This window comes from Suricata suricatta, chromosome 12 (genome assembly GCF_006229205.1).
Source record: "Suricata suricatta isolate VVHF042 chromosome 12, meerkat_22Aug2017_6uvM2_HiC, whole genome shotgun sequence".
Classification (NCBI taxonomy): Eukaryota; Metazoa; Chordata; class Mammalia; order Carnivora; family Herpestidae; genus Suricata; species Suricata suricatta.
The window spans coordinates 106,174,408-106,187,263 of NC_043711.1; the positions used below are offsets into that span (position 1 = coordinate 106,174,408).

The window sequence follows — 12,856 nt, forward strand, 5'->3', positions numbered from 1 at the left end:
AGAGTAGTGGCAGGGAGGAGTGAGGAAGGCCTCTGTGAGAAGGGGGTGAGACGCTTACCCCAAGCCATCTGGGGACAAGCCTTTAGGGCCTGAGCTGAGAAAGGCCTGGGCTACTGAATAAGGAGTTTGGCAGCTTGGTGGCTGGAGCCGGGGGGCAGGGGGCAAGAAGAGATGAATGAGAAAGTTCCAAACCAGGATCCTACTAGGCTGCCAGCCAGCAAGGACTTGGCTTTCATTGTGTTGTGTCATCGCAGACTGGCCCTTGGTATGTGATCTTGGACTGGGTTTTTGGTGTGACCTTTGCTTCTAGCTTATCTGGCTGTCCCAGAGCAACCTTTGCTGGAAAGAAGGGAAAAGTCTCAGGGGATGAGGTTCTCAGCACGAAGTTCAAGACGAGTGATGGTAAGGTGTTCCTCCTGCAGTTCCTCTGAGTGATCTCTGTGACCTGGGTGAGTGAGCAGTACTGGTGGGAGTGGGTGGGGAGGCAGAGCCCCTCCTAGAGTGAGTCTTGGCGGAGACAGACCTCTGACCTGAGTCAATGGGTCTCCCGACCTCAGCTCTGGATCCCTGGTTGCCTCGAGGTTGGGCTCCTGGATCTCAAGCGGCCATGCTTGCTCTCACCTGGGTATTGATAAGTGTTAGCATCAGAGAACCCTGATAGCAGCATCAGAAGCCACGGTCTCAGGGTCTGTGGAGTTGTGAACTCACTTAGTGTCAATGGAGAGGGAAGCTGAGGAAATTTAGCACCCCCTGGAAAACTTCCATCTCAGCAACAAATAGATTTATACTCTCCTGTCAATGGAGAGGGAAGCTGAGGAAATTTAGCACCCCCTGGAAAACTTCCATCTCAGCAACAAATAGATTTATACTCTCCTATCCATGACTCAGGGTCAGGGGGAAAATGTAGACACATGGCTACTACTAGTCTCTAAGTCTCTGAGATTGACTTTTCCAGCATGAGATGTGGGATATGAGCTGCCCACCAAGCCAGGCAGGTTGCCTCTGCTTGGAAGGGCTCCCTAGTTCCACTTAGAAAACAGGCCTCCACTGCACCTCTACCTGCTGGCCTGGATGTAAAGTTGAGAGCCACAACCAAGGTTTCTCTCTGGGGCAGTACTGGAGAACGATGAAGAGATCAAGCAGCTGAACCAGGAGATTCGCGACCTGAACGAGTCCAACTCGGAGATGGAAGCCGCCATGGTGCAGCTGCAGTCCCAGGTGGGTGGTGTGGCCACCTGCACATACACCATCTCCCTCCCACTCTGTGCCAAGCTGCTCCCTCCTAACCTGAGAGATCCTGGTCCTCAGCCTTCTCTTTGGTGAGACAGGAGAGCTGAGCCCCTTATCAAACTCACCATCAAGCTGAGCTGATGGGCGTAGTGCTCAGGGACATTCAGAACAAGCCACACTTGCCAGCATTGGTAGTTCTTCCAGCATCAGGGGTCTTGAGGTGTCCATTCCAGGGGTCCCATCAGGGTTAGTGGCACCATCAGGGTTGGCTGCTAGCCCTGTCAGTAGGAATAGTACCCCAAGGTGGGTTCTGAGGGGCTGTATGGAGCCTGATTCTACCACAGTACTGCCATATATCAGCCTAGTGACCTGGTGAACCTGCTAACAATAGGCAGCTTGACGTCCTTACTGACGTAGAATGGAGAGAATAATGGGAATCAACTCTGTGAGGTTGTCGTAAGAGAAATGCATCTATCTGTATGAGAAAGAGACTGACCCAGAAAGAGGCACTGTTGCCATGTGATAAGGTTACAAATTTCTCTAAGTGTATTTGTCATCTCTCTCTGATTTCCCCAAAATGAACATTTGTCATAAAAAAAATGCAGTGAAGGCCTTATTTTGAAAAGAAGACAATGTCCTCTCCTTAGCTGTTGAATAGGGGGCTGGAGCAGAGCCTAGGGCACAGAGGAGTGGCCACACATAGCTATGTCCCCTATGGCCGGAGTGTCAGAGGGACAAGGAGGTACTGGGTCCTGCAGGATCTGAGGGCAGGAAGGAGAGTTGGGAAGGTGGTGAGGCTCCTTCCCAGAGGCTGCAGTGTGACACACTGGAGCCCTACATGTCTTGTGACGCTGTTCCTTCCTTCACTGGCAAACGGGCTTTCATGCTGACCTCCTGTATAAAAATAGCATCAGCCCATGGAGATACGGAAGGATTTTCATTCTGCCATGCAGCAGTTTCCTCAGGTTCCTAGGCAGTAGAAGCAGAGGACTGTTGGGGCATCTCTGGGTGCCGAGACCTATCACCATGTGACTGCCACCCTCTGTCCCTCACTGCTCCATCCCTTCCCGAAGTGTACCCTTGGGGCAGCACCCCTGATTTCGCCTCTTTTGCTGATTTATGCTTTTTAAAAAAAGTTTTTATTTAATTATTTTGAGACGAAGAGTGGGGAGGGGCAGAGAGAGAGAGAGAGAGAGAGAGAGAGAGAGAGAGAGAAGAGAGAGAGAATCCGAGCAAGCTCCACACTGCCAGCCCGGGGCCCAGTGTGGGGCTTGAACACAGGAACCTCGAGATCATGACCCCAGCCGAAACCGAAAATCAGATGCTCAACCCACTGAGCCATCAGGCACCAGGCGCCCCTGACTTTCACCTTTTTATTCACCAGCATCCATTTGGAAGGACCGAGAGCCCCCTTTCCTCTAGAGAGAGTTTTGAGTCGTGAGCTCTGCAGAAGAACTCAAGCAAATGGAAGGCAGGCCCCTAACTCCTACTCAAAGTGTTTTAAGCCAAAGATTTGTCACCAGGTGATGAAACATGATGTTTCCCAGCCATGTGGTTGGAGGAAAGCACTCTACCTGATCCATAGCTTCCTAAAAGGCAGCTCACCTGTCTGTACTTCGGGACAGCTTGATGTGTCACACATGTAATGTGAGCTTGCCTCTGCCCTGAGGCTTCCTTAAGATGCGGTCAGGATGGGGGCTGCCCTCCCAAGCAAGTCTTCTCCAGACCAGTGCCCAAGGCAGGCTTCCCATGTTCCCCATGCTGGCTGTGAGCCATAGGGTTATGCTGACCCTGAGACTCACCTGATTGCTTGAGCTGCCCAGAGTAGGCAGGACTGCCCATGACCGTTAGCCCTGTGGTCACAGTCACTCTCAGGGTGTACTGGAGGAGTCATTGACTGGCTCCACTCAGCTAGGAGTGGCAGAGGGAGATGCAGTCACCTGCCATGCTTGCTTTCCACAGCTTTATTAAGGTACTTTGTTGGTCTTTCTGATGGAGGGAAAGCCCAAAGGCAGCCAGATACCCCATGAAGTGGATGTAGTATTCCCATTACAGACAAGGAATAAGAAATATGGCAAAGTTAACTGCACAGCTAGTGTTGGGCTGGGATTTGAGCCCAGGGTGCTTTGGAGTCTGTGTTCCTCTCTGCCCCTGTAGCACAGATGTGACATAAAAAGCCAAGGGCCCACACAGCTCCTGGCTCAGTCACTGTGTCCCCTCCTCCATCCAGGGACCAGAATCCTTACCTCTTTACCCTCTCCCAGAGAGATAAGAGATGTGGCACAGTTAGCATGCTGGGTGTGTCCCAGGAGGACATGATGTGGTCCATGGAGCCCCAGTGGCAGGAGGCATTTCCCATCTTGGTCTGGTGCAGATCTCCTCCATGGAGAAGAGCCTGAAGAACATCGAAGAGGAGAATAAGCTCATTGAGGAGCAGAATGAAGCCCTGTTTCTGGAGCTGTCGGGCCTGAGCCAGGCCCTCATCCAAAGTCTCGCCAACATCCGCCTTCCGCACATGGTAAGCAGTATGCAGCCCTGCAGGTACACCAGTGAGCTTGTGGCCTACCCCCTCCCACCCCCCAGGACTCTGGGGAGGGCACGGAGGGTGGGGCACCCCTCTACCTCCGGGGTCCTGCCAGAAGGGCAAGTGCTCTGCCTGGCAGGCTGCTGGCCATGGGGGCTCCAGCTGTCCCCAATAGCTTGTGAATCCACAGCAGAATTCTCATGGTTATTTTGGCCCAAAGGTGCCAGTGCCGCCCCTAGTAGGTGTGAGGAGATGGGTTTGATGCCCTGCCATAGACTTCTGTGGCTTCCAAAAATCAGGGGACCCACTGTGTGGATGGAGTTTGCTAACCTGGTTCTGTTCTCCAGGAGCCAATATGTGAGCAGAATTTTGATGCCTACGTGAGCACCCTCACAGACATGTACTCCAACCAGGAGTGCTACCAGAACCCCGAGAACAAGGACCTCCTGGAGAGCATCAAGCGGGCTGTGAGGGGCATCCAGGTCTAGACCCCATCACTCCAGAAGCCACCCCGCCAATCGGGACGTCCGGGGCAGCCCAACTTGGCTCCGTCGTTTACCTCCCTTGCTCTGCCCCCACAGTGGGGAGTCCCAATTCACAGTGACTTCTAGTTGGCAGCCCAGGGAGGCCTCAGGTGGGCTTATCCACAGGGGTGCCTGGAAATCAGTGTCTTTCTTGTTGCACTTGCCAGGCTGGAGGCCTCGACCTCCCCACAGGAGTGCAGGGCAGGGCATGAAGTATTACAAAGTGATTTATTTTTGTTTTTGAAAGAAATCTGAAGAGCAGCTCAAAGTCTCCAGTGAAAGCTCATGGACAAGGTTCTCAGGGAAGTTTTGGAGTTTGCAACCACAGTATTCCTTTGTCTGTCGAGGCTGGGAGGGTAGCCGTGGGCACGGGGCGGGTGGTGCGTGTGACAGTGTCAGCCTGGAGCATGCACCCCTGGGTGCACGTCTGCTCAGTGAGGTCAATGTGGCAAGTGTGTTTTCTGTTTTCATTTAATTCAGTTTTGTCTTAAGGATGGAATAAAGCACTGTTCCAGAGGGTTAGACACAGACCTGCAGCCCATGGCCAACTTGATGACTCTAACCTGGGAAACCCCTGGACGTTCCACATTAAAGCACCTCACATCTAGGGGCAGCTGTCACCCCAAGCCCGCACAGACAACGTGCAGGCTTGGGGTCACACTCCCTCTTGGGGATGCTGCCTTCAGACCCAGGTCTGGGTCAGGGCCAGGGTCTCTGGCTCTCTGTGCGTCCACTCACGCCTGTGACCCGTCACTGCCGCTTTACCTGGGTCACGGCCGAGCTTGACTGAGGTGGGGACGGCGTCAGCAAGGTCAGGGGGTAAATTCCTAATGTGGAGACCACCAAGGTTTCACTTCTCTTAGATCCATTCAAGATGCGAAAAAAAAATTTAATATAACGTGTTAAACACAATGTTCCTAACATGTAAATAGAGTCCAAATCGGTTGTGACTGCAATTCCAAGTTAGTATTTAAAAGTAGAGAAATTGCACTTCCTGGGAGAAAAAAAAAAAAAGTAGTTAGTTTATTCTGTAAAGTATTTAATTTTGTCAAGATGTAAGTATTTATATTCACAACCTCTTATGTTAACATTTGCTATTTATTTAACATTTTTATTTATTAATTTTATACTATTTCAGCTAGACCCCACACCAGGACACCGCGAGAAGGAGACAGATGAAATCAAAGCAAAATTAACTATTTGACAAGAGATAGGTCACAAAAAAAAACTTCCTATAGCTTCTATATATAGAAGTCTTCTTATAATTTTGATGCAACCAAGTTATTTTTTATATATTTTGTTATTTATTCTTTTAATAATGGAGTTTTTTAAGAAGTATTTTGTAACTGAGGAATTTTGATAATTTGGGGATATTTCCCCTGGGTCCAATGGAAAGAAAGACTTTTTTTGGTTTTCTTTATCTCTTTGGTTCCTTTTGTTTCAGGAACGGACAACAGCAAATGGAATTCTGTATTTATTATTTATTTAAGTGTAGCGCAGATGTGTGTGCCCCGGCGTGGTTCTCGTGTTGCGTCTGTGCGCTGGTTGGCGATGGCGGAGTCATGCTGCCGGAGGGAGTGCTGGCCGCAGCAGCGCCGCGCAGTCCCCGCTCACAGGCTCCCTGTTCCTCTGACAGCTCCGATACTGTGACCCCCTTCCTCAGGAAATGCGTGGAACCCACAGCACAGCACTTCTCGGTGTGTTTGCAGGGTGATTTCCTAATAAAAGTCCACTCTGACTGTGCCTGGGAGCGGTGTGTACTGTGCCGACGGTCTCTGTCCCTGAGAGCCCGAACGAGTCACCTTCCTGGGGAGTGGGTGGGTGGGTAGGTGGACTCTCCATGTGTAGTCTCTTCTTGGTACCCTAATGTGGAACCAACGTCTTTCCCATGAAGGGGGTTCTAGGTGGTCTAAGTCACCATGCCCTGCCTCTTCCCACATGACTGGGTACGTGCAGTGCAGAACTGTCTCTTGGGCTTGGACAGAAGTTTTCCTGTTGGGGTTGCCAGACAGGGTAGGGTGGCAGGGGTGGTGGGGTTGGGGGTTAGAATAGGGGTTGCCACAGGCCATGTCTCCTGGCCACAAGGAGGAAGCCATCTGTAGTAGGAGGGAGTCTGGACATTCTGGAGGGAGGCAGAATTGAGAAATGGAGAGACAAAGGCAGAAGTGGAAGGGAGAGGATGAGAGAAGTCTCTGATCTTTACAGAGCTCCTGGATCCAGCCATACCTGAAGGTTGTCCACACTTGCATATCCCAGTTATGCAGGGCAATGAAACTCTTCTCTTTACTCCCTTCCACCCCTTGTTCCTCCTCCTCTTCCTCCTTCCCTTCTCTTTTCCTTCTGCTCCCTCTTCTCCCTCCTCCTCCTCTTCCTTCTTCTGTGCTTAAGCTCTTGTGCTTGGCTTTTTGGCCTTGCAGTGGCACCTCACCATTTTCACAGTTTAGTGTCAGGCGGAGCTCTAGCTCTCCCAGGATGAGACTTAGGTTTTGGAATTTCAACCGGAACTGTCCACACCTTTTGACCTCCTTGGGCATCTGGCCCTGAAGGCCAACCTGGAAGCTCCCATCTGACATGATGAAGGAAAATTCTTAGAAATTCTGAGCCTTGTTTCCAACCACTGTCTGAGTTAGACAGGGTCTGGACCACTTGAAGGCATTTGGTATGTTTGGAGGGCAGCTGCGCGTGGGCCTTCACTGCAGCTCAGACCCCCCTCCCCACCTCCCCTCCCAGTGTCCTTGCCTTTCTCTCTTTCCTCTCAGTGTCTACTGTGTGCAGGCCTCTTTTCTTTGGCAACTTCTATGGTTCCCTCTTCCCATCCTCCACTGGTCCCTCTTCTCATCTACTTTTGGCCACCTGGCCTTCCCCCTAGCCCATTCTTGATTTCTGCCCCACCCTGTCCCTGTCCCTGTGGATGCTGTACCCCTGTGTGCTCCTCGGAGGCAGCTCCAGTCCGCACCCTGGCCTCTCTCCTTCCTTCAATCAACATCCCTATAGCTCATGTCTGCCATGTGCAGAGAACTCCCACACTGCTTCCTAACTCTGCTTTTCCCAGTGCTAGAACCTTCTGGGACTCCACTTGGATGTTCCACAGACCACAGGACATGTACCTTGGTGACCACAACAGCCTGTTCCCAGCCTGACCCTCCCTGGGCCCAGCAAGATACTAACCCTCATCAGCTGCCTGTCCTGACTCATCCAGTTGAAGAGATCATCGCCACATGAAAGCTACCAAGAGGGGCCACAGTGCCTGTGGTGCCACATGGATGTGAATGTTACTACGGAACACCAATCTGGTCCAGATTGTGTGCTGTCCAGATGGGGCCACCCATGGGTGCTGCCCTAATGAGGGCAATATATGACTTGAGGAAGAACAGGTGATTATTAAGGCCATATCCAGCTGTGCAGGGATGCAGGTATGGTGGCACCAGCCATGCCCTGCCTACTACAGGGGACAGGGTGGACTCAGTGACTACTGAGCTCCAAGGGAGGCCTTCCCACTACTGGAGGTATCTATTTGGGCTGGTTTTGGCTCCTGAGGGTTGGCTACACTCCCAGCAGCTTCTTGAGTCAGTACTGGTCTCAGGGGCTCTCTAGGAGCCCCAAGGAGTCAGAGGAGCTGGACAGTCTCAGCCCTGTGGGGCCATCCCCAAGCCCACTACTTCCAGGATGAGAGGCCTAGGGGGAGGGGCAGGGAAGCCCATGGAGCAACCCTGCTTCCCACATAGGGTCCTGGAAGTGGATGTGGAGGAGGCAGGTACCAACCCCCTCCCCAGCACCCTTCCAATGAACCCCCTCATTGGACCTGCCCACCTCTGCCCACTGGGTTCCTTCTGCCAAATTGGACACATTACTGCCTGTGTCTTTCACACACTGTCAAAAATGTTTTCCTTGTATTTAATTCTGTCACGGCTCTCTTTGTAGCAGTTGCCAAAATAGCAAAGGAGAAACCTGGTGCTATTTTTGAATAAAGATGGTAAGGATTCCACCCAAGGCTCACCTGCTGCATCAAGAGCAAGCAGAAGGGCTTGTAAGTCCCACACCAGGCCTCCCAGGACCACAGCTTGGGTCCCCAAGCAGAGCTTGATAATCCAAGACCCCATCAGGTGCCAAACCTAAAAGGGCTCAGTCAGTCACAGCTGAGTGACCCCACATAAAACCCTACCTGGCTCAGCCCTAAGCAGGCACAGGAGAGAAGTACTGACAAACCCACCTCTCGTCAATGACTGTGGTGCAGGCACTAGGATTGTCCCTGTCATACTGACCAGAAGACTGAGGCCCACAAAGCTGCCCAGGGTCACACTAGAGAATTGGCTACATAGCCAGGATTTATACCAGGCCTCTGGCCCCTGGGGTCTGTCCTCTTCAGGAAGAGGAAGGGGTGCCAGCTTAGCTGAACCCCATGGAGGAGTCAGACCCAGTGGGCACAGAGGAGCCACAGGAGTAGGGACTGTTGTGATCCTTAGGCCAGTGGATAGAGCGGGAGGCACCAGGAAGAATCTGTCCAGACATGGCATGGATAGATAGGTCCCCTCGTCTTGGGAGAATTGGCCAGACAGACACCATTGCCTCCTAGGATGCTCTGACCTTTCCATAAGGTAGCTGGGACCGGACAGAGACTGTGAAGCCTCCTCGAGGTGGAGTCAGGTTCTCCAGCACTCCTCTGGCTCCTCCTGCCTACAGAGATGAGCAGGTATACCTGTCCCTATGGGGCCCTCTCCTCACCCCCATCAGCCTGGGCTAGCCTGCCTGGATGATTCACTGCCACTGTCCTGGCCAGGGGTTTCCCACAGGGCAGTTAGGCTTATCCAAGATCTCTTCTCTACACTCCTAAAGGCAGTTTCTTCCCATGTACACATTTTTAGTCAGCAGCAGAAAGGACTAAGATGTGGGCCTTGTACTGGGACCACAATCTCCAGAACCTTCCTGATCATTCCCTAGCCATCACCACACTTGTACCCTCTCTGGAGGACCTCTCTACCCTCATGCTGTTCCCAGAGGGTATGACAGCTAGCTGCCTGGCTCCGTCCCATGTGCTGGCCCTCCGTGTGATTTCTGCTGAGCTCAGCTCTGAGGGAAGGCCTGGAAGCAGGTCTGGGATCACTGGGAAAGACCCCCAAGCACATTTCCTTCTTGACGTGCTGAATCTGTGGGGGCCTTTTTGGAGTTTGGAACCCCTTGAGATTGTTTGAGAAATTACACGTGCATGGCAGTGGCAAGATTGGCAGGGGATCTTTCTCCTGATCCACAGCCCTCCCACATTCTTGAGCACTGGGGAGATTTCTCAGCCTGCAGTCCCAAAGTATCCTATGAATATGACACTCACAGTGGCCATAGGCTAGGGACCACATTTTGCATTGACTAGACCCTGAAAAGTTGACTCTCTGTACTACAGCTTCCTAATCAGTCCAGAAGGAGGGGCATATGAAGACGTGATACATGTGCACTCACCACAGTGGGGACCGGGTCATTCTGAGCCAGCTGAAGCATTTGGATGCCCCCACTACCCACCAGCTCAGGGTCGCTGAAAAACTGTGTCAGAGCATCAGTGGGAGGGGCTCATGGTGATGCTGGTCTGCTTGAGGCCTCAAAGCTCATTCCATGCCCACAGAATTCTGGTCCAGACACCATCCACTCGCCAGTCAACCATGCTTGAAGTGTCCTGGGGCAGCTTTCAACAGTCTCAAGGCACCCCTGAGTGGCTACTGGTATGGGGGGATGGGCTGCTGCCGCCACCCTGCATTTTGAAGCCCTGGGTCAGGACTGGTGATCTTGAATCATTGTTCAAGCACTTAAACCCTTTAGACGGAATGTCACATAGAGCCGCCGCTGTGCTATTCTGGCCAAGGTTGAGGGTCAGAACTGGTGTGGCCTGAGGGAGATGCCCAGCACCTTCGGGCAGGTCCAGATAGATGTCCCATCAGAGGGTCTCTAGCTCCTCCCTCACCAGCCAAGTACAGAGCCTAGGAGACCAAGTAGGGAGAAAGGGCCAAGAACAGGATGTGTGCTCTCTTGAGTGGGGGGTGGTCAGGAAGTATGTCTGCACAGAGCTGCTGCATGGATGACAGTCAGTGGTGCTGGACAAGTCCCCTTTTGGGGGCTTCTGCTTTCTGACACAGTAGCACTGGCAGCACCTCTGAGTCAGGGGCCCTTTCATACCTGGGAACCTTGAACACGTCACTTCCAGCCCCCGTGCTTTGGTTTTTTCCTCTGTAAAGGGATCCACAGCACATGCTACTGAAGGAGGGGAGGAGGAAGGTGGAAAGGGTTAGCCCAGGCTGCAGAGGTCATGTATCATCCCCTTATACTTTGAAGACACCCTTGAACCCCCCTCCCCTTCCCTGCATCTCCCCATCTATACCAGCAACCACTCCCAGCTCTAAGATCTGCCTCTGTTAGGTGCTAGCCACCCCCCAGGGCCCTCCGAGTTTAGGTACTTCTCAACTGGTGCCCGAGGATTGAGTACATCTGCTGCTACCACTGCTGCTAGCAACTGGTCTGGCCTGCCAGCAGCTGCATTCAGAAGTTCTGGAGTTTGGTCTTTCTAGACTGGCCTTCCTTCTCCAAGGCGGCTGCCCACTCATGCTTTCCCCGGATGACTTTCCTTTCGTAAGTTACAGGGGCTAGGGAGAAGAGACCCTTGAACCCTAGGACTCAGAGCTTAAGAAATGTGGGTGTCCACTCCTCAGGATGCTTCCACCCCAGGTGCCCTGGAGGTAGGCCTCTAGACCCTGGGCTGACACTATTTCTTTGTGTCATCTATCATCTATCTATCTATATCTATCTGTCATCTATCATCTATCTATCTATCTATCATCTATCTATCTATCTATCTATCTATCTATCTATCTATCTATCTAAGAACTGGGGTGGGGAAGGGGCTTATTTTATGGAATCGGCTCACTCAATTGCAGTAGCCAAGTCTGAAATCTGCGGGGCAGGTGGCAGACTGGAGACCTAGGAAGAGTTGACGCTGCAGTCTGATGTCCAAAGGCCCTCTGGAGGCACAATTCCTTCTCTGGGGAATCTCAGTCTTTGCTCTTAGGGTCTCAAGTGCTTGGATAAGGCCCACCCCACATTATGGAGGGAAGTTTGCTTTACTTAATGTTTGCTGATTTAAATGTTTCTTAAAAATTTTTATATTTATATTTATTTGAGAGGAAGAGAGAGAGAGAGAGAGAGAGAGAGAGAGAGAGAGAGAGAGAGAGAGTGAGCAAGCATGAGCACAAGCAGGGGAGGGGCAGAGAGAGAGGGAGAGAAGGAATCCCAAGCGGCTCTGCACTCTTATCATAGAGCCCAACACCTGAGCTGAAATCAAGAGTTGGACATTAAACCAACTGAGTTACCCAGGTGCCCCTGATTTAAATGTTAATCACATCTAAAAAATACTGTCATGCATCTAGAGTGTTTACCCAAACATCAGGGCACCACATCCTAGCCAAATAGATACATAAAATTAAGCATCACTCTTCATCAGACCTATGCCCATGTATCACTAGTTTTTTTTATTAAGGTGGTTTGTTTCAAGATGAGAAATTATTTTTAGATTCCTTTCTCAATCATTTTACATGTACGAATACACTGGAGTTCACCAATACTTTCAGATGACATCAAACGACACTCACCTGCATAGTACAAATAGCAGAGAAGCCGTAAGGTGTGTCTGAAACTGGTTAATTCCACTTGCTAGCTATGAAGGGCTCACAGTGAGGAGTGGTCTCTTGCCTTTTTGGAGGAGGGTTTGGATGCTTTTAACACAACAGCGACGCCTTGTGGCATCTTGTGATCTGCCGTCATCTTCATCTTGACTTGTTTGTTTATAACACGTCTTTGTTATCTGGGTGTTTAAAATTTTTTTCTCTTCATCATTGGTTTTGAACAATTTGATTATATTGTGCCTTGATAGTTTTCTTATTCCTGTGCCTGGGGTTCTTTGAGGTTTGTAAGTGTCATCAAATTTGGAAAATTTTCAGACTTTACTTTCTCAACTATTTTTTTTTTCTGTCCCATCGTGTCTTTCCTTCTTTTTGGGACACTAATTACATGTACACTAGGTCACATGAGGTTGCCCCACAGTTGCCATTGATGCTGTTCATCTATTCTCTTTTCTCTTCATGTTTTACTTGGATAGTTCTTATTGCTATGTCTTCAATCCTTTCTTTAGCAATGTCTAATCTGTTGTTAATACCATCCAGTGTATTTCTCAAATCAGACATTGTAATTTTTATTCCTAGAAGTTATATTTGGGTCTCTTTAGGTAAGCTCTGTGTCTGCACTTAACTCCTCATTATGCCTCCTTCTTTATATTCCTGACAATTCTAGGAGTACCTGGGTGGCTCAGTTGTTAAGTGTCCCACTTCGGTTCAGGTTATGATTTCGTGGTTCATGAGTTTGAGCACTGTGTTGGGCTCTGTGCTGACAGCTCAGAGACTGGAGCCTGCTTCAGATTCTGTGTCTCCTTCCCTCTCTGCCTCTCCCCACTCTCAAAAATAAATCAACATTAAGAATTAAAATTATATTCTTGACAATTCTAGATTGGATACCAGACATTGTGAATTTTACCTTGTTGAGTGTTGGATAT

The 12,856-nt window shown here is 50.6% G+C and overlaps 1 protein-coding gene across 1 annotated transcript in view; it reads left to right on the top strand.

Annotated features, from left to right (window-relative positions):
* MYT1 (myelin transcription factor 1) overlaps positions 1 to 4,619 on the top strand; it is a 107,957-nt gene extending 103,338 nt beyond the window's left edge. The window contains exons 28-31 of the mRNA XM_029917349.1: positions 311 to 402; positions 1,115 to 1,218; positions 3,605 to 3,748; positions 4,102 to 4,619. Of these exons, the coding sequence (XP_029773209.1) occupies positions 311 to 402; positions 1,115 to 1,218; positions 3,605 to 3,748; positions 4,102 to 4,242 (481 nt within the window). The 3' untranslated portion in view covers positions 4,243 to 4,619. The remainder of the gene's footprint in view (positions 1 to 310; positions 403 to 1,114; positions 1,219 to 3,604; positions 3,749 to 4,101) is intronic.
* Positions 4,620 to 12,856: the final 8,237 nt, after the last annotated feature.